We start from the raw sequence: 23718 nt of genomic DNA on the forward strand, positions 1-23718 counted from the left end.
GGCACGGAATGGGACACGGAGTGGGAGCCACGCCACGCGTGTGCCGCAGTTTCCCAGTTTAATGCCACGGCCCCGCTCCCGCCTCGGCCCGCAGGATTCGCAGCAGCGCGGCGTGGACACCCTCGTCCATGAATCCCTGTGGAGGAGGAAGTGTGGCTTTTCCCGGGATCCCACCTGGGTGCCCGGCACCCAAAACTGTGCCCCCACCCCCCCCCAGAGACCCGGGGCCAGGGAGTCCCACCTGGGCAGCCTGGAGAAGGTGGCTCCGGTACACGGCCACGGTGTCCCGGTGCTGCTTCTGCTGGACCTGGGAGGGCACAGGGTGACACTGGGTGACTCAGAGTGACAAGAATTACAAAGGGTGACACGGTGTGACACCGGGCGCTGTCCCCACCTCCAGCTGGAGCTGGAGCCGGGCGCTCCGGCCCCGCAGCCCCAACACCTCGGCCGAGAGTTTCTCCGTCTCCGCCAGCAGCTGCTTCAGCTGGTGGGGGGGCAAAGTCAGGGTCAGATTTGGGGGACTGGTGGGGGGGAGCCCCCTTGGTCCCTGTCAGCCCTCAAGGTCCCGCTCAGTTCCCCCCTCACTCCCCGAGGTCCCCCCAAATGGGCCTGGGAGATGGAATAGGATGAGGATAGGGATGGGAAGGGGATGGGGATGCAGATGATCATGGGAACAACGGTGGGAAAGGGATGATGATGACGATGATGATGATGATGATGATGATGATGATGATGGAAAGAGGACTGGGAAGGGGATGGGGATGGGAGGGACGTGGGGATGGATATAGGAAGAAGAGGAAGATGGGAAGGGGTCGGCAGTGAGGACGAGGATGGAAGGAGGATGATGACGGGAATGGGACTGGTGCTGGGAAGGTCCCGTCCCTGTTCCCAGCCTGTCCCTCACCTTCTCGTCCTTGTCGCGGCAGGCGCGCTCCAGCCGAGCTGCGCGTTCCCGCAGCGCTGCCAGGCTGCGCTCCAGCCCCTCCGCCGTCTCCCGCAGCTCCCGCTCCCGCCCAGCCGCCCGCGCCTCGGCCGCCGCCGCCGCCTCCCGCCACCGCTCCACCTCAGACCCCGATGGGACATCGGCGGTGCCGCGCTCTGGGCCCTGCGGCACGTCGGCACCCACCGCCACTCCCCGTTCTGCCGGTATCCCGCCCTCCCCGTCGCTCCCGGGAGTTTCTCCGGCCTCTCCCTCCATCTCCGTGATGAGCTGCAGGGCCTCGTGCTGGGACCGCACCAGCGCGTCTAGCCGCCGGTGCAGGTCCCGGAGAATTCCGGCCCCGGCGTCGCCTCCCGCCTCCTGCACCCGCGCTCCCACCCCGTCCCGCAGCGCCCGCAGCTCCCGGCGCAGCCGCCATGCCTCGTCCCTCTTCCCCGGATCCCGCAGCTCCCGCAGCTCCTGCTGCAGCCGCTCCCGCTCCCGGCCCAGCCGCGCCAGCTCCACCAGGAGCTTCCCGTTGCCCTCCCGCAGCTCCAGCAGCTCCTTCTCCATTCTCCCGCCCTCCCTCGGGATCTCCTCCCGGCTCTTCCCGCCCGGAGCCGTCTCCGTGCCGTTCACCATGCACTGGCACACTGCCGCCGGCTCCCGCCGGAGCTTTTCCAGGAGGATTTGGGATCCCTGGAGCATCCTGGCATGGATCTGGTCCTGGTGGTCCAGCGCTTGCTCCAGCCCTGCCGCCAGCTGCTCCCAGGCAGCCGCGCTCCAGCGCACAGCCTCGTCCCGGAGGGAATCCTCTGCTTCCCGACGCAGCTCCTGGCTCCGGGAGAAGGCGCCAGCCTTCGCTTGCCGCATTTTGGAGCACTCCTCTCCCAGCCAGGCCAGGAACGGGATCAGCACCGGAGCCTCGGCGCTGCCTTGTCCTCCTTCCCACTCTTCGTCCCTCGTCCTCTTCCTCAGCTCTGCCACGCGCCGGGCCAGGAGCTCCAGGCAGGCGCCGTCATCCTCCTCATCCTCACCCGTATCCCGTCCCGGCAGGAGCCGCACGAGCTCCCGCAGCCGCCGCCGGATGCCCTCGGCGGCTTCCTCCAGCCACTGGCATTCCAGAGTCTTCCTCGCCAACTCCTCCCGCAGCCGCCGAGCAGCGCGTCCCTCCCGCTGCTCCTCAGCCTCCTCCTCCTCACCCAGGATTCCCACCTGTCCAGCACCATTCTCTGCTGGAGGGAAAAACACAATCCCCTTTTCCCAATTTTCCCCTATTTTTTCCAATTTCCCTCCGTTGTTTTCCCATTTCCCCTCCATTTTTTCCTTTTTTTGGAGGGGCTCGAGGAGGTCTCACCTCTCCTCCTGCAGTGCGGGACCTTCTGGAGAGCCCAGCTTGGGGCCTTCCTGGTGACATTCCCAGTGACATTCCCAGTGTCCTTGTCCCTCTTGTGGCCCTGCAGCAGCTCGGCCACTTCCAGGCTGCTGTGAGCCAGGGCCAGCTCCAGCGCTGTCCTGAGCCGGGGATGTGACACAGAGGACACGGGGACACAAGGAAACAGTGAACAATGGCAGGGGGTGGCACACCAGTGGCAAGATGGCACCGTGACACAGCAACACGGTGGCACAGGTGACCCCCATCCCTTCCCCACAGTGGTGACACACTTGGGGACACCACAGACCGGTGACAGGACATCCCAGTGTCCCCAGTGTCCCCTGTCACCCACCTGCCATCCCTGTCGACCAGCCCGGGCTCGGCCCCACGCCGCAGGAGCTGGGCACAAACGGCCACGTGGTTGCCCTGTGCTGCCAGCATCAGGGGGGTCTGGCCATGCTGGGGGGGACATGTGGGGTGACCATCAACCCTTGCTGTCCCCTGTCACCTCCTGCTGTCCCCCTGTCCCCACTCACAGTGTCGGGGACATCCAGTGGGGCCTCGTGGTCGCAGAGCAGGAGGACGCTGGAGGCGCAGCCCGAGGAGGCTACAGGGGGGCGGTGTCACTGCAGGGCCTCTGGGGGACCTCTGGTGTCCCCCACGTCCCGGGGCGTCCCCATGTCCCCCCCCTCACCGGCCCAGTGCAGCGGAGTCCGGTTCTGCCCATCCACATGGCGCTCGTTGGCTCCGTGCTGGGGGGACAGCAGGAAGGGAACGGGAATGGCACTGGCACCGCCATCCCAGCCCTGTTCCCATCCTCATCCTTGTCTTTGTCCCCATCCCCACCTCCATCCTCATCCTCCTCTGCATCCCCATCTGTGTCCTTATCCCTGTCTCTATCCTGATCTCCATCCCTGTTTTCTCCCCCAGCTCCATCCCATTCCAGTTCCCATTCCCATCCCATTCCAATTCCTGTTCCCATCCCATTCCAATTCCCACTGCCATCCCATTCCCATTCCTCTCCCATCCATTCCAGTTCCCATTCCCATCCCATTCCAGTTCCCATTCCCATCCTGTTCCCATCCCATCCCAATTCCCACTCCCATCCCGTTCTCATCCCACTCCCACCTTGTTCCCACCCCTCTCCGTACCTGCAGCAGCACCTTCACGCACTGGGGCTGACAGGCGATGGTAGCCAAGTGCAGGGCGGTGCTGCCTGTGGGGACAGGACAGGTGCTGGGGACATCCCCAGGGGAGACCCCACTCCCCTAAGGGACACCCCCAGGGGACACCCCGCTCCATCAGGGGACACCCCCACCTTGGGGACACTCCCCAGGGTGCTCCCAGGGGTCCCTGCCTTGGGGTGCAGGTCTGGACTCCTCCAGAGGTGACACAGGGACCTGCCTGGGTGTCCCCAGGTTCTCCCCAAGGTGTCCCCAAGGTGTCCCTACCGTCATCGTTCGTCTCGTTGACGGGGGCTCCGTGCTCCAGCAGCAGCGTCAGGCACTCGGTGAGACCCCCGGCCGCGGCCAGGTGGAGCCTGGGGGGCGAGAGGTGGCCGTGACCCCTGTGGCCCCCCCCCGGACCCACCGAGCCCTCCCCGTGTCCCCCCGGGGGTGACATACGCGGACTGTCCCCTGGCGTTGAGCTTGGCGGGGCGGGCTGCCTTTCGGGCGGCCAGCGTGGCCACCCGGGCCACGTCCCCACGTGTCACCGCTTCCAGGAGCTTCTGGTCCTGCCGCGTCCAGCTCTCCATCTGCGGGGGGGTGGGACCCCAAATCCAGCACAGGACCCCAAACCCTGGATGGGACCCCCCACCCCGCGACAGGACCCCCCAGTGTGGGTCCCCCCCACGCATCTCCTGCCTCAGTTTCCCCACCCCTTGGGGTTCCGTGAGGGATGCCGGATCCCCGGAGGGGGCGGAGGGGCTGGAGCGTGTCCCGGCCTGTGCCCGCCCGGCTGGTTTGGCGAGTGCCACCGAGCCGGGCTGGGCTCCAGCGTGGCACCGGGCGGGGGTGGCACCGGTACCGGGACCAGGGACTGGAAACGAGACGAGGGACCGGGACCAGGGTCTGGGAACGGGAACCGGGACTAGGACTGGGAGCAGGGATGGGCTGAGGGACCTGCAGCGGGGCTGGGGGCTGGATTCGGGTCAAGATTGGGGCTGGGATTGGGGTTGGAGGCTGGGAATGGGGCTCGGATTGCAGGTGGCATCGGGACCAGCATCAGAACTGGGATTGGGATTGGGGCTGGGACAGGAATTGCAGCCAGGATCGGGACCAGCATTGGCGCTGGGAGTGGAATTACATCTGGGAGCTGGATTGGGGTCGGGACTGAGGCAGCATCGGGGCTGGCACTAGGGGCAGTCGCAGTCCGCAGCGGGCTGGGATCAGGGCGGGCATCGGGATTGGGATCGGGATTGGGATCGCAGCCGGCACGGGTCCCCTGTTCCCTCCGGGGACTCACCGTCACCTGCGAGCTGGAGCAGGAGAACATCCTCTTCATGGCCGGGACCCCCGGCACCCCCGCCGCGGAAGCTCCCGGTCCCCCGACCCCCTCCTCGCTGCGGGACCCCCGGGAGCCGCCGCTTCGGGGCCGCGTCCTCCGCCCGCCCCGCCCCGCCCCGCGCCCGGTCCCACACCCGGCCAGGCGGGTCCGGCACCGCCCCGGGAACGGCCCCACCCTGCGGGTGCGCCCCAAACCCGGCCCCATCGCCCCCCGGCCCAGACCCCCCCCGGCTGAAGGACCCCCCCCCCACCACCGACTGAGACCCCGGACGCTCAGTGCAGGGCTGAGACCCCCGGCTGAGATCCCACCCTCACTGCACTGATGAGAGACTCCCGTCCCAGCCGGCCCATACCTCCCCCCCATCCCCTTCATTTTGGCTCCAAACTCTTCATTTTCAGGATTTTCCAAATTTTTTTTTTTTTTTTTTTAATATTTTTCATTTCTTTTGTCCTTTGTTTTTACAGTTAATCCGCGGGGACCCCATCCCTCCCCGCCCCACCCTTGGGCAGCCCCCCGACACCATGGGGGGGGGGTCACTGTCACCGCTGACCCAGGAACGGGAGGTTCACCCCCCTCCCGGGTCACCTCCTGCACCCCAAAACATCCAAATAAATAAATAAATCCCAGCGGGAAGAGGAGGGACACAATGTCACCCCTGCCCCCCCCCCGGGCTGGAGTAGGGGAGGGGGCGACTGGACCCCCCCATTCCCATAAGGCTCCCGTGGGAATAGCAGCATCCCCATCCCGCTTTTCCCAATGCTCCCGGCAGCTGGATCCAGCCCCCGGCGTGTCCTGGGGGGAATCGTGGGGGGCTGGGGGGGCTGCGGGGGTCCCTAACTGTCCCCGTCGCCCTCCTTCAGCTCCTGGCTGTTCTCCACCTCCTCGGGAATATCCTGCATCCTCAGGAAATCTACGGAAAAAACTCCAGGTTAACGCCCCCGCCCAAAATAAAATCGGGACCCCATGGTGGGATCTGTACCCCCCGCTCAAATCAGGGACCCACCTCGGGGGCTGGCGGGGGGGGAGTGGCGGCTCCCCAAGCCCCCCTCGTCCTCCAGGAGCACGTCCAGGGAGTCCTCACCCTCCTGCAGCCGTTCGGGGTCGGTTCCCCGGAATTCCAGCTCGTCCCGAGGGCTGGGGAAGGCGGGGGGGTGGTACGGGAGGCCGGGGGGGGGGCTGCCGTGGCTCAGCTGCCGGGTGGGAACAGAGATGGGGGGTCAGGCCCGAGCCCCTGCGCCCCCCACTCGTGTCACAGCCACCCCATCCCTCCCTCCCCGGGCCGTGCCGAGCCCGCCCACTCCCGGTGCCCCCGGTACCCCCGTGCTCACCTGCGGGGGGGTGAAGCTCAGGTACAGTGCGTCCCCGGCCGGGAGGCTCCTGCGCCGGGGCTCCGCCGCCCGCCGGCCCCGCGGCCCCGCCGGCGCACCCCGCGCCTCCTGCAGCTCCCGTTCCAACCGGGACCGCTCCCGTTCGCTGTCCCGCAGCCGCGACTCCAGCGCCGCCGCCTCCTGCGCCCGCTCCTGGCACAGCTGCCGGCAGCGGCTCAGCTCCTCCTGCACCAGCCCGTGCTGCCGCTGCAGCAGCGCCAGCTCCGCCCCGGGGCCCGGCTCCGCGCCCCCGGTTACCGGCACGGCCGGCTGGGAGCCCCGGCGGGGCCGCGGCCGCTGCAGCCCCTCCGGCAGCTGCAGCTCCAGCAGCACCTCCTGGTGGGTCAGCTGGACCTGCGGGGGGAGCGGGGTCAGGGGCACACGGGAGTGGGGGGAAAGGGGGAAAAGAGGATAAAAAAAGGGGGAAAAAAGGGGGAATAGGGCAAAAGGGAGCAGGGGGCAATGAGGGGAAAGAGGGGAATGGGAAGGGGACAAAGGGGGGAAAAGGGGGAGAAAGAGGACAGGGAGTAGGATGGATTTGGGCAGGGGTACCCCCTCGTCCCCGCTCCCTGTCCCCCTGTCCCACCTGGAGCCGCAGCAGGAGCCCGTACAGGTTCACCAGGCGCTGGTTGATCTCCTGTGTGGGACAAGATTTGAGGGGGGGGGGTGAACCCCGAATGCCACATCGGGGGGGGACACTGAGGCACCGTGGGGTGGGCACCATGCCCCACCCCAAAACCCTTTCCTCACCTCCTGGGATCCCCTCGGCGGGACCTGGTTCCCATTCCCGTCCTGCAGAGAGAGTGCAGGGACATTGAGGGTCCCAGTGTGGGCCGTGGGTCCCCAGCTGTCCCCCTGTGCCCCCTCCCCAACTCACCCGCTGCCCAGCATCTGGATCCACCCGGAATTCCAAGGAGCCATTGATGCTGCCGGAGTCACCGTCTGCAGGGGAAGGGTGGGTGAGCCCCAAGGGGGTCCCGGGGGTCCCCCCCAACCTAGCAAGCCCTCCCCGTGTTATCCCCTTACTGCTGGCGCTGGGGCTGGTGCAGCTCTCGGCCTCGGGGGGGTTGTTCTGGTTCTGATCCCGATCCCGGGTGCATCCCGTGAAAATCTCCTTCAGGCACTCCACTGTGGGGGAAAGGGCAGTGTGAGTCCTGCCTCAGTTTCCCCATCCTGAGCATCTCTATCCTGGAGCATCCCAGAACATCTGGGAGCATCTGGAAGTCTCCATTCCACCCCAGAACACCCCGTACCTCCCCTTCTCACCCTGGATCACCCCATCCCGGAGCTCCCGTACCTTCCCGGATGGCGTCGTGCAGCAGCACGTCCCCGCGGGGTCCCCGGGCGGGGTCCCCTGGGAAGGGGGTCCCGCGGGGGGCTGGGGTGGGCTCGGAGCAGCCGCTGCCCAGCGCCAGCATGTCGGCAAAAATCCCAACCTTGTCCTCCAGCAGTGCCGCGATCTGACGGTCCTGCTGCTCCATCCGCTCTGGAGAGGGGCAGTGGGAATTGGGGGTCAGCGGGAATGGGGTGGGGTGGGATGGGATCCATGGGATGGGATGGGATAAGTGGGATGGGATGGGATGGGGTGGGATCCATGGGATGGGATGGGATCCATGGAATGAGATGGGATCGATGGGATGGGATACACAGGATGGGATGGGGTGGGATGGGATGGGATGGGATGGGATGGAAGGAACAGGGATGAGCCCCCACCTTTCAGCTTCCGCAAAGACGCTTCAGTCTCCGTCTCAATCAGGGGAAAATCCTGGCGGCTTGGACAGCTGGGAGGGCCAGGATTGGGGGGGGGGGGTCAGAGCCAGGACCCCCCCAGCCCCACCACCCCACACCCATCCCCTTCTCCCCTCCAGATCCAAGCACCACCACCACCCACCCTGTAACCATGGGCCCCCCAGTGATTTCCAGACATCCTGGGGGTTTCCCGGCTGTCCCCAAATTCCCGAGGACACTCACAGGCTGACGGCCTGCTGAATGACCTTCATCCAGTGGTTGCGGTCATCCCGGGAAGCCGCGTGCACCTCGTACATCTCGGGCGGGGCCGCGCTGATCAGGAACATCCCCTTCTCCTGGTTGGCAATGTCCCGCACGATCAGGTTTTGCAGGGAGATGACAGCCGGCTTGTCCTGCAGGATTGGGGAGCACCAGGAATGGGGAATGATGCTCCAGAGCACCAGTGAGGGTGGGGATGAGGAGGGGGCAGCTCACCAGCATGGGGAAGGTGTATTTCTGGTCCTTCTCTTGCAGGAACACCAGCACGTCCGTCATCAGCAGCACCAGGACGTCTGGGATGAGCCGGGGTGAGTGGGGGGGTTCACCTTGCTGAGCACCCCCCGAGTCCCAGGGCTGACCCCAAATTCAGCCATGGCAAAGAGGGGCTCTGCCAGCATCCTGCTCCACGGGCATCCCCTATCTCTTGGGACCTCCATTCCATGACAGCTTCCCCAGTATCCCCCACTCTCTGGACGTCCCCCAATCCCTTTTTTTCCCCCCCACTTCCCACCTTTGAAGCGGCCAGCCGCCGTTTTCCAGAGCATCCCCCCGCTGTGCACCAGCTTCCTGCGGAGCAGCTCGTCCCTCCCGAAGGCTCCGGGGTGGTTGTCCCAGAGCAGCGGCACCTTGGCGCGGGGATCCACGCGCCGGAAAACGTCCCAGAGGCGCCCGCGGAGCTCCCACGCGTGAACCTCCTCGTCCACGGCCGAGAGCAGCTCCTTCACCAACCGCAGCGCCCGCGACAGGTCCGCGCAGTCCCCTTCGTTGTCTGCGAGCCGGGGAGGGGAGGGAAGCTAGAATTCCAGCCCCGCCCCACAACGCGCCGGGTCCCAGCCCCTTCCCACCCACCCCGGTACCTTTGGAATTCTTAAGGATGCGCTCGATGAGCACTGGGTACTTGGTGATGCGCTGCGTCACCAGCAGGATGCACTCGGGGACGCCGTGGCGGCGGAGGAGGGGGGACCGTGTCACCCGCTGGGGGACAGGGGGGACACATTGTCAGCAGGGCCCCCCAAAAGCAGAGACCCCCCCCTCCATCAGTGACCCCCCCAAAGCAGAGACCCCCAGAGCTCAGTGAGGGAGGGACACAAGTTGGGGAAACTGAGGCACAGAGCTGAAAGAAGGGTTTTCCACTGGGGCACAAAGCCTGGAACGCGCAGGGGGACCCCAACCCCCATCCCGGGGCTCCCTGCAGAGGATGGAGACCTCGATCCCCAGCCTGGGGTCCCCACGGAGCCCACCCGGATGAACTGCTGGAAGCGCTTGTCCCGGGCCAGCAGGTCCTTGTACTCCTTGAGTGCCTTGGTGTGCTTGCTGCAGAACTCGGCGTAGGCTTTGCGCAGCTGCTCCGCGCTCGGGCCCGAGAACTTGGCGGCGGGAACGACCAGGGGACATCAGTGAGTGCGTCCCCCCCTGCCATCCCTGGGCATCCCCACTCCAAAGCGTCCTGGTTTCCTGGTAACCCATTCTCTGTCTCCCAGGTCCCCCGCTATCCCCATAACCCCCAAAACCCTCATCCCCCTGTATCCCATCCCCCATATCCTGATTTTCCAGTCCCCCTGCCCATCTGGGTGACGAGGATGTTGGCATCCCCACTCCAAAGCATTCTGGTTTCCTGGTAACCCATTCTTTGTTTCCCAGGTCCCCTGCTATCCCCCTATCCCCCAAAAGCCTCATCCCCCTGTATCCCATCCCCCATATCCTGATTTTCCGGTCCCCCTGCCCACCTGGGTGACGAGGATGTCACCGAGGCGGTCGATGACGAAGTTCTTGTTGCTGTCCTGGGCCAGCGATTCCCGGCGCCGCTCCAGGAGCTGGGCCAGGAAGCGCTCGTGGATGTGGCTGAGCTCATCAAGGCAGGGGAAGATGCGCTGGACGGTGCCGGGGTCCAGCTGCAGCTCCTCCAGCATCGCCCTGCGGAACAGGGCGCCCATGATCTTCAGCGTCCGCACGTGGTGCAGCTCCGTCTGCATCAGCTCTGCGGGGGCATGGCGCGGTCACCACGGGGACAGGGACACAGCCCAGGGACAGGGACAGCACCCCCAGGAACAGGGCCACACCCTCAGGGACAGGGACACAGCCCAGGGACAGGGACAGCACCCCCAGGGACAGGAACAGCACCCTAGCAAAAGCACAGAGGGAGCAGGACCCCAGGGACAGCCCCCCAGCCTGGCCCTGTGTCCTCATGACTGCATCCCTGTCCCTGCATCCTCTGTCCTGTCCCTTTGTCCCCATTCCCGCTTCTCCAGGCTCTTCCTGTGTCCCCTGTCCTGTCCCCATGTCCTCCATCTCTGCATCCCCATCCTCGCGTCTGCCCCACCCTGTATCCCTCTCCTGTCCTCACATTCCCCGTGCCTTTATCCCTGACCTGCATCCCTGTGTCCCATGCCTGACCCCGTGTCCCCTGTCCCCATGTCCCCTCACCGTAGATGACATCCTGTCGCTTCATGACGTCCATGCGGTGCTGCTGCAGGAAGCTGTTATCCACTGCCAGGCTCCAGGAATCCGCCTCGAACTCCTTCCCATCCGCCTCCAAATCGCTCAGCAGCTGGCTCAGGATGACGTCAGGGCCTGCAGGTGACATTGGTGGGATATGGGGTCCCCGTGTGCCCCCACCCCCGCCGCGTCCTCGCATCCCTGCAGTGTCTCCACCTTCATCAATCAATGACTCCACCGAGAGCGTCCGGTTGCGCATGTTGAGGGAATCCGTGGACTGGGACAGGATCCGCCGGATGCCCAGGGGAGAGTCATCGTTGAACGTCCTGGGGGAAGGGGTGGGACGTGATGGGGATGCTGGGGACACCCCCGGATTCCCCTGTCCCCCTTGTTTCCTGCCCTTACCCCGAGATGTTGGTGGTGGAGACGCTCTTGGAGAGGGACAAGGAGGGGCGGCCACGGCGGGGCCCCAGCAGTGTCTGCCGGAAGCTCTCCGAGGGGTAGATGGCAGAATTGGGGCGCTCCCGGGTGACATCTGGGGGGGGGGACAGCGGGGGGTCGGTGTTGGGACCCCCCTGTCACCCCCCCAGGCTGTGCAGGGATGAAGGGAAGGGAAGGGAAGGGAAGGGAAGGGAAGGGAAGGGAAGGGAAGGGAAGGGAAGGGAAGGGAAGGGAAGGGAAGGGAAGGGAAGGGAAGGGAAGGGAAGGGAAGGGAAGGGAAGGGAAGGGAAGGGAAGGGAAGGGAAGGGAAGGGAAGGGAAGGGAAGGGAAGGGAAGGGAAGGGAAGGGAAGCTCCCCCCACTCACTCTTGTTGCGCAGGGACACCGACTGCAGGGCTGAGCTGTTCTTCAGCAGTGCCGCCTTCTGCTGCTGCGGGGGAGCGGAAGCGTCACTGTCCTCGCGTGTCCCCAATTCCCGCATCCCCCCCTTCCTTCCCTCATTCCCCACGAATCCCTCACCCGCTCGTGTCACTGCGCTCACCTTCTGCTTCACTTTGGTGCAGTTGGGCAGGGTGTCCTTGCAGCGGTTGTGGATGGTGACATTGCAGGCTGGGGGACACAGAGAGTTGACGGAGAGGCCACGGGGACCCTCCTGCCACCCCTCCTCCTCCCCCGGATCCTGGCAGAGCGACGGGAGCAGATGTGGTGGGAATGCGGGTGGATGCGGATCTCCCGGAGCTGCAGCTGCCAGGGAGCAGCTGCCCCAACCCCGAGGGCACTGCGCCAGACCAGGGCCACCAGCACCAGCCCAGGGCCACCAGTGCCAGGGAGTTGGGATGTGCCAGCGTGGAGAAACCATCTCCTGCTCCAGGCAACAAACCCAGCAGGAACTGGGCTCTGGGAACGGGCACTGTGGTGCCCATGTGGCAAAGCCACTGGGGAAAAGGCACCCCAGAAAAGGCATCTTGGAAAAGCCACTGTGGCACAGTCATCCTGGCAAGGCCACCCCAAAAAAAAGCCATGCCAAAAAAGCCGCCCTGACAAAGCCACTGCGGCAAATCCAATCTGGCAAAGCCACCCCAGCAATTCCGCCCCAGCAAAGCCACCCCAAAAAAAGTCATCCCAAAAAAAGCCTCCTCAGAAAAGCCACTGCGGCAAAGCCACCCCGGCAAAGCCGCCATGGAAAAGCCATCCCAGAAAAAGCCACCCTGGCAACTCCACGCTGGAAAAGTCACTGCAGCAATGCCACCCTGGCCAAGCCACCACAGAAATGTCATCCTGGCAAAGCCACCATGAGAAAGCCACCCCAGAAAATCCATCCTAGCAATTCTATTCCACCAATTCCACCCTGGCAAAGCCACCCCACCAATTCCACCCTGGCAAAGCCACTGCAGCAAAGCCACCCCAGAAATTCCATCCTGGAAAAGCCACCCTGGCATTTCTACCCTGACAGAGCCAACCTGGAAAAGCCATCCCATCATATTTACCCCAGCCCTGCCACCCTGGCAAAACCATGATGGAAAAGACACCCCAGAGGAGCCATCCCAAAAAAACCACTGCAGCAATGCTACCCTGGCAACTCCACTCTGGAAAAGCCACTCTGGCAAAGCCACCCCATCAAATTCACCCTGGCAAAGCCACCCCATCAAATCCTGCCCTGGAAAAGCCAACCTGGCAAACCACCCCATCAAACCCACCCTGGCAATGCCATCCCAGCAATGCCACCCTGGCAAAGCCACTGCAGCAAAGCCACTGTAGCAATCCTGCCGTGGAAAAGCCAACCTGGCAAAGCCACCCCATCAAACCTACCCTGTCAAAGCCACCCCAGCGATGTCACCGTGTCACCCTTGCCCTGGCACATTCCCCATGGCAAATTGCCCCTGGCAACCCCCTGGGGGCACATCCAGCTGGAATATCCCTCCCAGATCCCTCCCGGATCCCCACCAGGCACTCACTGGGGCACACGAGCGCTTCCTTGGCTGTGATGCTCTTGTTGCAGGCGAAGCACATGGTCATGCCAGACACGGAGATGGTGGTGAAGAGGTGCCCGTTGGTGTAACGCGCGTCCTTCTCCTTGCCCTCCTTCATCCTCTCCTTGTCCTTGCCCTGCCCGGACAGCGGCACCGGACGCCTGACGGGGCTGCGGCACCGCGGCCGCCCCGCGGCTGCCCCCGCCGGCCTTGGGACGCGGCTCATGGCTGCGGGGAGCCGGGCGGGCTGCGGGAGAGGCCGGTCCCCCGCGGCTCCCGGGGGGTCGCTGGGGAGCCCAGAGGACGGGGAGAGACCACCCCGCTCCCTGCGCTCGCTGCCGCTTCCCAGCATCCCATCTCCACGGCAACCGGAGGCTGCGGGAGAGATTCCCCCCCGCCCCGGCACGGCCCCCCCGGCATCAGCCCCAATGGGGACGGGGTGCGGGGGCGCAGCCAGGGGGTGACGCTGCCCCGTGGGGGTTGGGGACATCGTCCTGCACCCCTCACCACCTATTTTTAGACAATCCGGGGGGTTTCACCCTTTTTGCCCCACAAAACGGGGGGGGTCGGGAGCCAGCTGAGCTCCCACGGGGATGGTCTGGGGTGGGGGGTGGTTTGGCTTGGGTTTCCCCCACGGAAATGGGGAGCGAGTCGGTGTCACCCCGAGTGTCCCCGTGCTCGTTCGGACCCCCCCTCCCCGTACCCCCACGGGCACAGAGAGGCCTTTGTGCCCCCCCTCAACACCCCCGTGGCCCCGGCTGTGCCTGGCACCGGCGGGTCAGGGCACTTGGGGCGCCAACCAACTGCCGCCCAAAACGGCTGCGCTTTGGGACCCCCCAGTTCCCCTTCCCACTCCCCCATCCCGATGCCGAAGGGGGTCCTGGTGTCCGTCCCTGCTCCCGACCCCCCCCCCCCGAGGGCTGGAGAGAGGCTGAGGGGCTCCCGGGGGGAGCCTGGAGGGGAGAGAGGGAGGGGAGGAAGAACAGGGACAGGAGTGGGACCCCATGGGCACCTTTGGGACCCCGCAGATCAGGAGAGGGATCCCTCGGAGCGGGACTGAGACACCAGTGGGACCCCCCAGTGACGGGGATCGGGACCCCAGTGTCACCCCGCGTCCCCGGGGGGCGCGGGGGGCTCACCCGCTCTCGGCTCAGGGGTCCCTCCGCCTCCCCGTCCACCGGGAACGGGGCGCAGGAGCAGCAGCACATCCCGGACCCCTCGAGCCCCGGCGCCCCCCCGACCCCGGCGGCGCCTCCGGCCGCGACATCGGCAGCAACATCCGCCCCGCGCGCGATTGTTCCCGCCCGCTTGTTTGTTTTCCTTTGATTTTCCCTTTTTCTCCGCCGGTTTTGTTTGTTTTTCTTTTATTTTCCTCCGTTTTTTTATGATTTCTTTTATTTTCTTTTTTCTTTCCCTCCCTTTATTTACTTGCTTTTATTTTTCTTTCATTTTTTGCTTTTTGCTTTGCTTCCCTTTTATTCTTTTTGCCCTTTCCCCCCTATTTTTCCCTTTCCTTCCCTCCACTTTCTTTCCTTTATCTTTCTGCTTTTCTTTCCTTTTCCACCCCGATTTTCTTCCCTCTTTTATCATTCTCCCCTTTTTTCCACCTTCCCCCTTTTTTACTGGTTTTCCTTTTTTATGCTTATTTCCCCCTTCTTACTGCATTTTCCTTTTTAGCTGATTTTCCATCTTTACTGCGTTCCCCTCTCTTTTTCCCCCTGTTAATTTTCCCTCTATTACATCCTATCTTCCTTTTTTCTCTGCTTTTTTCCCCACCAATTTTTAATCTCTATTTTTTTTTTTTAGGACCGTTTTTCTCCTTTTTCCCCCTGACTTTTTTCCCCTGTTTCCCCGCTTTTCTCCCTTGCAGATTTCCGTGTTTTCCTCCCTGTTTTGGGCCCCCCCCCCCCGCCGCGAAGGAAACAGAATCGCGCCAGACAAAAGCGGGAGCCGCCGCCGCTTCCTGCCCGCCCCAACCCTCGTCCGGCCCGGGACCCCCCCGACCAAAACCCTCAGGGGAGGGGGGGGTCACACCCGCACAACCCCAAAAATCACCCTGGGAGAATTTTGGGGGGGTCCCGCATCCCCCCTTCTGCAGGGTGGGGGGAACCACCGCAAATTTGGGAGGGTCTGAGTGCACCCCACGCGGGACACGAACCCCTAAAAACCCCGGGGGGGGAAGAGGAGCGGCCGCGCCCCTCCCGCGCCCCGCAAAACCCCCGAGCAGTGGAGACCCAAACACAAAGACCCCCCCCTCCTCCCCCAGAACCCCAACCCCGCCGCACAAACCGGGGTGCCGGGACACGCGGCTGCTCCTTGCGGGGAATTTTGGGGTCCCCGCACTTCCGACCCCCCCCTCACCCCCCCTCCGGCGCTGGGGGCGGAGGAAGTTTCAGCGCTTTAAATAGAGACGGGGGTTTTTGGGTTCCTGTTCCGGCCCGGAGCCCCTCCGCACCCGAAAACTCCGCGCGGAGCTCGGGAAGAGTTTTTGGGGTGCTGTCAGACCCTTCGCGGCCACCCCCACCCTAAAAGCGGCATGGGGCGTGAAGGGGGGAGCCCCCACCCCAAAACCCACAGAGCTTTGAGTGAGCTGAACCCCGAAACGGCGTCACGGAGCTGCCGGGGAGGAGACTTCTCCTTTTTGGGGGCAGTTCTCCAGTTTTCGGGGACGGTCCCCCCGCTTTTTGGGGACAGCCCCCCCCTCCTGCCGCCCCGGCGGCGAACAAAGCCGAGGCAACAAAGACCCCGCTGGGCCGGGACGGGAAACACCGGGGGACTCCCAGCAGTGCCTACCCCCCCAAAAAAAACCACCCCCAGTCCCCTTGAACCCCAATTTGCCCCCTCGGAGGTTTGAAGCCCTCGGATTTAGGGGCGCAGCTGCGGAGGGGAGATCTGGGCTAGCGGGACGCCCCTGAGCTGTTTTGGGGGGCTCCGGCGAGGGTGGGGGGGGGTCGCTGCCAGGACCCTCGCCCCAAAGGCAGGTGGGGATCCCCCCGGAAAGCCGCGGGGGTGGCGAGGAAAAGGGGGGGTCCCCGAATGTCCCCTCCCAGACGGGGTCCCACTGCCTTTGGGGATCCCTTGGGGGCTGCCCCCTCCGCGGGGGGTATTACCCCGACCCCCCGACACCTCCCCGGCCCTGGGTGGGGCGAAAACGCCTCGGACGAAACTTTCTTTAAACAAAAAACCACCATTTCCCCCCCGCCCCGGGCGGCGCGGGGACCAACAGCCACTTCCCCCTTGCACAAAACCACCCCCGGCCCCCCTCAAAACCGCCCCCTCAGCCCCCCCAAACCGCCCCCTGTGCTCCCCAAACCCCATTCCGGGGTGGGGCACCTCCCACCCCCCCCCCCCCCCCCCGCTGCCCGCAGGGATCAACTCAGAGCATCCAAGCGCGGTCGGGGCGGGGGGAGCGGTGGCTCCGGGGTCCCGCCCTCCCCCCAAAAGTCCCCGTTTTGGGGTAAACTGAGGTCCCGGGGGGGGCACAGAGCATTGCCCCCCCCGCAGCACGGCCTTGCCCGAGCACGGCGGGCACACAAAGCCCCGCGGGTCCCCCCCGCCGAGCCCCCCCCGCCCAGCGTTTCGCCACGCCGGCATTGCCACATGCTCGGGCCCCCCCCCCCGCACCCCCGGTCACGGGGGTCGGAGCCGCGGACACGCTCCCGGAGCTCCCCGTGCCTCAGTTTCCCCATCCCCGAACTCCCCGCCGGGCTTTGTCTCCATGAAAAGCGATAAAATTGAGGTGGTGTAGGGGGGGTCCCTAAAATTTCTTCCCCTGCCCGACAGGAGGGGAAGGCGACTTCCTCATCCTCATCATCGCGTCACCCGGAGCTTCGGCCCCGGCGGAAAGGAGGATGAGGAAGAGTCGGGGCGAAGTTTGGGGCGGCGGAGAAGTTGGGGGGGGACACCCGGGGGTCCCCGTAGCTGCGGAGGGGGAGGGGTGCGGGCAGGGGGTCCTTGCACCAGCCAGCACCCCCCGATGCACAATGGGGAGCAGCTGGGGGGGCCCTTCCCCCCTCCCCGCCCTCCGCCCCCTTCGATCGGGATCCCCGAAGCGCGTAACCCCCCCCCAAAACACCCCGAGCATCGCCCCCCAAAAACCCCCAAATCCCCGCGGCCGCCTGGGGCAGGGCCCCCCAAATCGGCCTTAGGGATGGGGTGACCCCTCCCTCCCCCCCAAACAGGATCAGGGAGGGAAGAGCCCCCACCCCAAGACGGGCTGGAAAAGGGGGGGGACCCCCCTCGGGGGGGCTGCGCTCGCCGGGACCCACCTTGGCGCGATCGCTCCTGGTTCGCGACAGCGACTCGATACGGGACATAATCCAGGGAGCGCTCCCGGCTCCCTCGCGGTGCTCCCGGTGCCCTCCCGGTGCCCTCCCGGTGCCTCCCGGCTCTTTCCCGGTCCCTCCCGGTGCTCCCGGTCCCTGTCGGTCCCGCCCTCCCGGGGGCGGGTCGCGCCGCCCGCCGGCCTCGTGCTGCCCGCGGGGCCTTTGTTCGCGCGGGGTCCCCGGGGCCGGCCGGGAGCCCAGGGATCCAGCCGGGATCCAGCCGGGATCGGCACCCCGGAGTCACCCCGGGATCGGCATCCCCCGGGATCGGCACCACGCCCTCCTCCGGCATCGGCTCCCAAGAATCCCGAGGGATCAGAGTCTGGACTGACCCCAGCTCTGACCACCGCGCCAAGGGATCTGCAATCCAGCATCCCGAGGGATCTGTGTCCTAACATCCTGAGGGATCCGTGTTCCAGCATCCCGAGGGATCTGTGTCCCAGCATCCCAAGGGATCAGCCCCTGCAGCCACACCAGATCGGCATCCCTCGGGATTGGTCCCCAGACTCATCCCTGATCACTGCCCAGCATCCCTTGGAATCGCTCCCTGGAGTCACCTCGGACCATGCAGAGCATCCCTCGGGATCGCCCCTCGGAGCCCCCCCTGCTCTGGCCCCAGCAGCCCGGATGTGGCCCCAAGTCCAGCCCTTCCTCTCTCATGCCTCAGTTTCCCCCCTCACACAGTCCCTGGAAACCTCTGAGCTTTGGGAACATCCCTGTCCCATCCCCGTGCGGCACCAGGACTGGAATCCCAAAAGGAAGCAGCAAATCCCAAATGGAATTCCACCCCTCCCAAAGCCCCTGAGCCCTGCAAACCCCAAAGCGCCGTTTTGGGGGTGACACCAATCCCAAACCTGCTCTCCTCCATTTTGGGGCTTTTAGCTCCCAACTGCAGCAAATCCAGGCTGGATCCTTCCCGGGAGAGCCCCTCCACGGGTGCTGCTGCTTCCCTGGGGATGGAAAGTTGGGATAAAGGTGCTATTTCAGGAAAATGTTGCATTTCCCCGGTAAAACAGCGGCTTGGGAGAGGCCCTGGCAGCGGGAGCGGGGCTGGTGTCACTCTGTTGAACATTAACTCCACCACGATAAGCCAGGATTTATCAGATCAGTCCCGCTCCCGGTCTGAGATAACACTCCCGGTGCCAGCTGTGGCTTTTTGGGGATCCCAAAGTCCCCAAGTGTCACCTGGGGAGCCTAAGGACAAAGCCACTCCCCACAGTTCCGGGATGCAAAGGAATTAAATGTCCTTTTATCCCGCATTTCCCATCCCGGCGGCTCCAAGGGGACGGGGACAGGAGCGACACCTCCAGCGCTGGGATTAATGAATAACCAGGAAAAGGCTGCGGTGCACTTGGAGAGGCGTCACCGTTCTCGGCTGCCTCGGTTTCCCTGTGGAAAACAGCGACCGTGGAAGGGGAACTCCACAAATCCCCTGGGAGAGGGATGGGATGCACCATTGGGAGGGTGGGATGGCCTTTCCCGGGGAAAAGTTGGGATCCCGGAAAACATCCACCGTGCCAAGGCCAGGATGGGAGCAGATCCCTGGGAGCAGATCCCTGGAAGACTGGGCCTCATTTCTGACTCATTCCCACCTCATTCCCGACTCATTCCCGGCTCCTTCCCGGGCTGCCAAGGCTGGATTTTAATTAAACTGCGCATTTTAATTAACTCCTGGTCACCAAAGTGGAATCAAAGCCTCGGGGGCCCCCGGAGCTGGGGGTGGGGGAGGACGTGGTCAGACTCCCCCTTTCACCCACATTCCCGATCCTCATTTCCTCCCAGACACACCCGGGGCCGGGACTCGCTTCTCCTCTCCCCTTCCCGGCCGTTCCCCCAAAACAGCCCAAAAACCACCGGAGGAAACCCCCGGAGAGGCCTCCGGATGCACCGGGGAGACCGAGGTGGGGGGTCCGGCGGTGCTTCCCACGTGGATCCGCACGGGAAAATCCCATGGAGGCCGAGGGGAAGCCGTGAGAACGGGGTGGGGGTGGGGGGGTTCCGGTCACAGGGGACCCCCGGAGTCACCCCAGCACCGGCCCCTCGGCAGAACCTCCCACCGGGAATCCCCGGTACCGGATCTGGGGACTCCGCAGCCCCCCCGGATGCCCTGGGCTCAGAGGGTGACGCGGGGACCCCCCAGGACCCCGGGGGTAGCCGTTCCCACGGGTGAAGCCCCTCAAAGGGGATTATTGTTTCTTTTATTGTTTCTTCTGCCGAAATAGCCGTTTCGGGAAGAATTATTTCTCCACGTCCCGCTGACCGATCCCTTCCCGCCCCTATCCCCATCCCGAAACGGAACCGGAGCCCCCCCCCCAACCCAGCTCACCCCGACTTCCAGGCGCCTTTTCCCTACAAAACCCCAAACAAATAATCAAGTAATCCTAATAAACATCCCAGCGAATGCCGGATTTCAGCCCGTTCCGGCCCTGCTGCGATGCTGGGATGAGGCTAGGGCCATCCCGCCGGGCGGTTCCGGATGCCGCGGCTGCTCCAGGCGGGATTTGGAGCCGTGGGGGGACGCGGGACCCCCCCAGATGGGAACAGCTGGCGGCTAATCCGGCGGGAAGAGCGGGAGGAGGAGCGGGAGGAGGAGGTCAGGGATTAACGGCTCCGCATGGCGGCAAATCGGGGCCGCCCCGGGGGGGCCGAGTGAGGTTTGGCCCCCCAAAACCGGGCTGGGATGGCAGCCACGGGGACAAAGCTATCGCCGGCTGTTGTGTCCCCTCGTGCCTCAGTTTCTCCTCCTGAGCCTCCCGAAACGGGGGTGTGGAAGAGGGGACCCCCCGCGACACCCCCCCCCCGAATTACCAAAGCGTCTCAGGAACAAGCGGGAGATGGGAAACTGAGGCATGGGAGGGGAAGGAGGAGGAGGAAAACATTCCCGAGGAAGAGACGGCCGCAGGAAAGGCTGGGATGGGGCGGGGGGGGGATCCGCTCGGGATCCCTTCCCTGAGCACACCCCGCGTTTTCCTCTCTTTTAGATCGCGAAATCTGGCAAAGAGCGAGCGACGGAGCCGGGCGGGAGACGGGAAACTGAGGCACGGCGGAGCATCCATGAACGCATCCCGTTATCCCGTTGTCCCGTTGTCCCGCCGCGCCCGCGGAGCCGATCCCGCCCCGCTCCCGTTTTTCCCTACCTTTGTCTTCCCGGTCATCCTGCGGATGAAGCTGAGGGTCCTATCCAGGGGGGTCCCTTCCCGGCCAGGGGGGGTCCCCGCCTCCCCCGCCAGCCGCTCGCGGCTCCCGGCGCTGCAGGAGGAGGATCCCGCTGGACAATCCCGCTCTGTCCCCGCCGGGAACGGGGAGGAGCGTGCGTGTCCCCTCCCCGCTGCCACCACAGAGCCCCCTCTGTCCCCTCTCCCCAGCCCCCTCTGTCCCCTTCCGCTCCCCCCCCCACCGTGTCTCTGCCCCCCCATTTGGGGAGCGGGGAGGGGGTCCTGGGTTTGGGGGGGTCCTCCCTGCCCTGGGGGGTCCTGGTTCCTTGGGGACACCCTCGGAGGGGGACAAAGCGCCCTTGGAGGGGCCAAATCACCCCCGGGGGGGGGGACAAAAGCCACCCTTGGAAGGGAACAAACCCTCCTTGGAGAGGACAAATTCCCCCTGAAGGGGACAAATCCCCACTGGAGGGGACAAATCCCCACTGCGGGGGACAAGCCACCCTCGGAGATAAATCACCCTCAGGGGGGACAAGATGCCCTCGCACGGGAACAAATCACCTTCAGAGGGGGACGAGCCACCTTTGAAGGGGGAAAAGCCCCATCCAGCGTGTCCCCATCCCTGTTCCTGTCCCCAAACCCTGTCCCTGTCCCTGCGGGGCTCTCGGCGTGACGATTCCCGGGAACAGCCGCCCTAATGAGGACGGGAATGGGCTGTGACAGGCGCGGGGAGGGGACAGGACACTGCGGGGCCAGGCAGGGGGACAGGACAGAGAGGGGACACGAGGGGACTCACCCGCTGAGCAGGCTCTGCTGGGAGGCGAACGGGGGAATTTCGGCAGCTGGAAAAGGGAAAAGGAATTTTAAAAAAGGGTCGCGAGGAGCTGCCGGGGGTGGGAGGGGGGTGATAATTAACAGCGGTGGCAGCGCCATCGATTTTGGGTCGTTAGCGGGGAGGTCGGAGCGGGGACAGCGCCGGGGGACACGAGGGTCCCGCGGGGGACAGACTCACCCTCCTCGCCGGGGACACTGGCGATGACACCGAGCGACGCGGATTTGAAGCGGGACCAGCCCCGGGAGCGGGGCCCGGCCCGAGGCGCCGGGAGCCTCCGCGCGTCCTCCTGCCAGTGGGGACAGCGACAGTGGCACCGCCACCCTCAGCGGCCCCGTCAGGGTCCCTCCCCGACATCGGTCCCCAAAAGGAAGCTGCTCCCAGGGGACAGGGCTGGGAAGGAGCGTCCTGGTCCCAAAGAGACTCCGGACGGTGGCAAAGCCAATCGTGGTGATGGCAAAACCACCCAGGATGATGGCAAAGGTGCAAGGACAATGACAAGGCCACCAGGACAGTGGCAAAGCCACTCAAGATGATGACAAAGTCTCTCAGGACAATGGCAAAGTCACTCTGGGCAGCAGCAAAGCACCAGGACAATGACAAAGCCACCTGGGATGATGGCAAAGCCACCCAAAGTGATGACAGGCTCGCCCCAAATGGTGGCAAAGCCACTCAGGGTGATGACAAAACCACTTGGGGTGATGACAAAGCCACCAGGACGATGACAAAGCCACCCAGCATGGATGGCAAAGCCACCAGCATGCGACTTTCTCGCAATGCTCCCCTCCCCGGCATCCCCTGTCCCCTCCCCCAGCTCAGGTGGGCGGCAGGTGACCCCGGGGTGACAGGAGGGTCCCACCTGTGCCCGCCTCACATCGGCCTCGTCCTCCTCGTCCTGCGAGAGCAGCGAGTCCAGCTCGTCGTTGCTGTGCACCAGGGGGGCTCTCCGGGGGTCCCGGTGGCGCCGGCAGAGGCCCCCCAGCTGCTCCGAGCTGGAGCCGAGCTCGGGGCTCCCGCTGGGGGGGGGACACGGGGACCATCAGCTGAGGGGACACCCCCAAACCAGGACTGGTCCCCGAGGGGCGAGCAGGGACTTCGGGGTGTCCCTACAGAGGCAGGGATGCACGGGGGATCCCAATCCCCCAGTTTGGGGGGCTCGGGGACACAGGAAGATCCCCGAGCCCGCTGAATTTGGGGGTCGGGGTTGGGGGGGGTGGTGACACGGGGTTCCCCCTTACCTGAGCTGGTCGTAGCCTGGAATTCCCCGCGGGTCCTTCCCCGGCTCCCAGCTGTGCCGGCGGAAAGGGTCCAGGGAGCTCCGAAGCGTCCCAGATCTCCGCAGGGACACCCTGGGGATTCGCTCTTCCTCCTCCTCCTCCTCATCCCAGGCCGTGCCAGGCTCCAGGACGGACACACAGCGGCGCCTCGGGGGCGGGAGCCCCGCGGGGACCCCCCCGCAGGGCTCTGGGGTGACTTGGGGGGGCTCCAGGACGTGGGGGGGCTCCCGGTGCCGCTCAGGGCCAGACGCTGTGGGAAGGGGGCGCGGAGGGGCCGGGGGAGGGGCCCAGCCCAGCCGGGAGATGAATTTGGGGGGGGGGTCTCAGCTGAGCCCTGCTCCCCCCTCCGGAGCAGGGAGACATTCCCGTTCCCGGCCGTGTCCCCGCAGCGCCGGAGGGTCCGCAACACCCGCGGGGGACCGCGACATTCAATCCCCGCCCCCCTTCCCCACCGAGGCTGAGCTCTCCTGGTTACTCATTAAACTGCCAGGAATTTGGTTGGGATGAGAGCAGCTGGGAAGGGGGATGTGGAGTGGGAATGGGAATGAGAATGGGGAAAGGTGTGGGAATGGGAGTGGGAATGGGATTGGGATTGGGATTGGGATTGGGATTGGGAATGGGAATGAGAATGGGACTGGGACTGGGAATGGCAATGGGATCAGGAACGGGAACGGGAACGGGAATGGGAATGGGAACGAGAATGAGAATGGGAAAGGGATTGGGATTGTGAATGGGAATGGGATTGGGAATGGGAACAGGAAAGGGATTGGGAATAGGACCCCCCGCCCCAGGGAAACCCCGCAAGGATGTGGCTCATCTGAGCCCCCAGATTCCCACCTCCTGAGAGGAGGGATAAACCCCCCTGGAGTGGGGAGAGGGGGCCCAGGGGGCTTTAGAGGGACCGGGGGATCTGGGATGGGATCTTGGATGGGACCTGGGGTGGATTTGGGATGGGAACACGGCGAGGTTTGGGATGGGATCTGAGATGCGATCTGAGTGGGTTTTGGGGTGGGATCTGAGATGGGATCTGGGGGATTTCAGCCCCTAAAAGGCCACATGAGACTGGGAAACCCTTGGGAATACTGACCCCCTCCCCCTCCCAAAATC

The 23718-nt window shown here is 65.0% G+C and overlaps 2 protein-coding genes across 8 annotated transcripts; both read right to left on the minus strand.

The window, feature by feature from the left end:
• Window positions 1-31: 31 nt before the first annotated feature.
• ANKRD35 (ankyrin repeat domain 35) lies at window positions 32-4167 on the minus strand. Of its 3 annotated transcripts, none has more exons than XM_054001241.1 (11): window positions 3920-4167; window positions 3746-3834; window positions 3446-3510; window positions 2989-3046; window positions 2831-2901; window positions 2647-2753; window positions 2277-2434; window positions 905-2151; window positions 395-484; window positions 242-307; window positions 32-136 (listed from the first exon to the last, which is right to left on the minus strand). In XM_054001241.1, exons 1-11 carry the CDS (start codon window positions 4150-4152, stop codon window positions 59-61), a joined length of 2262 nt encoding a protein of 753 aa, XP_053857216.1. In that variant the 5' UTR covers window positions 4153-4167; the 3' UTR covers window positions 32-58. The 3 variants fall into 3 exon arrangements, with proteins under 3 accessions (XP_053857216.1, XP_053857215.1, XP_053857217.1); XM_054001240.1 differs by having other exon boundaries at window positions 905-2154; XM_054001242.1 differs by lacking the exon at window positions 395-484 and having other exon boundaries at window positions 905-2154.
• A 1057-nt stretch (window positions 4168-5224) lies between these two features.
• On the minus strand, window positions 5225-22856 carry ARHGEF2 (Rho/Rac guanine nucleotide exchange factor 2). Of its 5 annotated transcripts, XM_054001236.1 has the most exons (26): window positions 22573-22856; window positions 22194-22350; window positions 21515-21623; window positions 21299-21344; window positions 20485-20596; window positions 13008-13158; window positions 11594-11661; window positions 11419-11482; window positions 11018-11147; window positions 10829-10938; window positions 10601-10747; window positions 9904-10154; window positions 9418-9543; window positions 9034-9151; window positions 8688-8945; window positions 8393-8469; window positions 8141-8310; window positions 7883-7950; window positions 7467-7655; window positions 7196-7297; window positions 7047-7111; window positions 6920-6961; window positions 6756-6806; window positions 6131-6523; window positions 5806-5992; window positions 5225-5712 (listed from the first exon to the last, which is right to left on the minus strand). In XM_054001236.1, exons 5-26 carry the CDS (start codon window positions 20500-20502, stop codon window positions 5636-5638), a joined length of 2862 nt encoding a protein of 953 aa, XP_053857211.1. In that variant the 5' UTR covers window positions 20503-20596; window positions 21299-21344; window positions 21515-21623; window positions 22194-22350; window positions 22573-22856; the 3' UTR covers window positions 5225-5635. The 5 variants fall into 5 exon arrangements, with proteins under 5 accessions (XP_053857211.1, XP_053857213.1, XP_053857212.1 ...); XM_054001238.1 differs by lacking the exons at window positions 20485-20596; window positions 21299-21344; window positions 21515-21623; window positions 22194-22350; window positions 22573-22856 and adding an exon at window positions 17291-17384; XM_054001237.1 differs by lacking the exons at window positions 20485-20596; window positions 21299-21344; window positions 21515-21623; window positions 22194-22350; window positions 22573-22856 and adding an exon at window positions 14162-14372.
• Window positions 22857-23718: the final 862 nt, after the last annotated feature.

Source organism: Vidua macroura, chromosome 29 (assembly GCF_024509145.1).
Source record: "Vidua macroura isolate BioBank_ID:100142 chromosome 29, ASM2450914v1, whole genome shotgun sequence".
Classification (NCBI taxonomy): Eukaryota; Metazoa; Chordata; class Aves; order Passeriformes; family Viduidae; genus Vidua; species Vidua macroura.

What these genes read in the sequence shown, in the direction of transcription:
- ANKRD35 (XM_054001240.1), bottom strand. Translation starts at nt 4,152, where the DNA reads ATGCGTGGGGGGGACCCACACTGGGGGGTCCTGTCGCGGGGTGGGGGG. An exon ending in CTGGTCGACAGGGATGGCAG is followed by an intron (nt 2,435 to 2,646) that starts GTGGGTGACAGG and finishes TCCCCGGCTCAG; the next exon opens with GACAGCGCTGGAGCTGGCCC. An exon ending in ACCTTCTCCAGGCTGCCCAG is followed by an intron (nt 137 to 241) that starts GTGGGACTCCCT and finishes CCTCCTCCACAG; the next exon opens with GGATTCATGGACGAGGGTGT.
- ARHGEF2 (XM_054001234.1), bottom strand. Translation starts at nt 13,374, where the DNA reads ATGCTGGGAAGCGGCAGCGAGCGCAGGGAGCGGGGTGGTCTCTCCCCG. An exon ending in CATCCTTAAGAATTCCAAAG is followed by an intron (nt 8,946 to 9,033) that starts GTACCGGGGTGG and finishes CCCGGCTCGCAG; the next exon opens with ACAACGAAGGGGACTGCGCG. An exon ending in GCACGACGCCATCCGGGAAG is followed by an intron (nt 7,298 to 7,466) that starts GTACGGGAGCTC and finishes TTTCCCCCACAG; the next exon opens with TGGAGTGCCTGAAGGAGATT.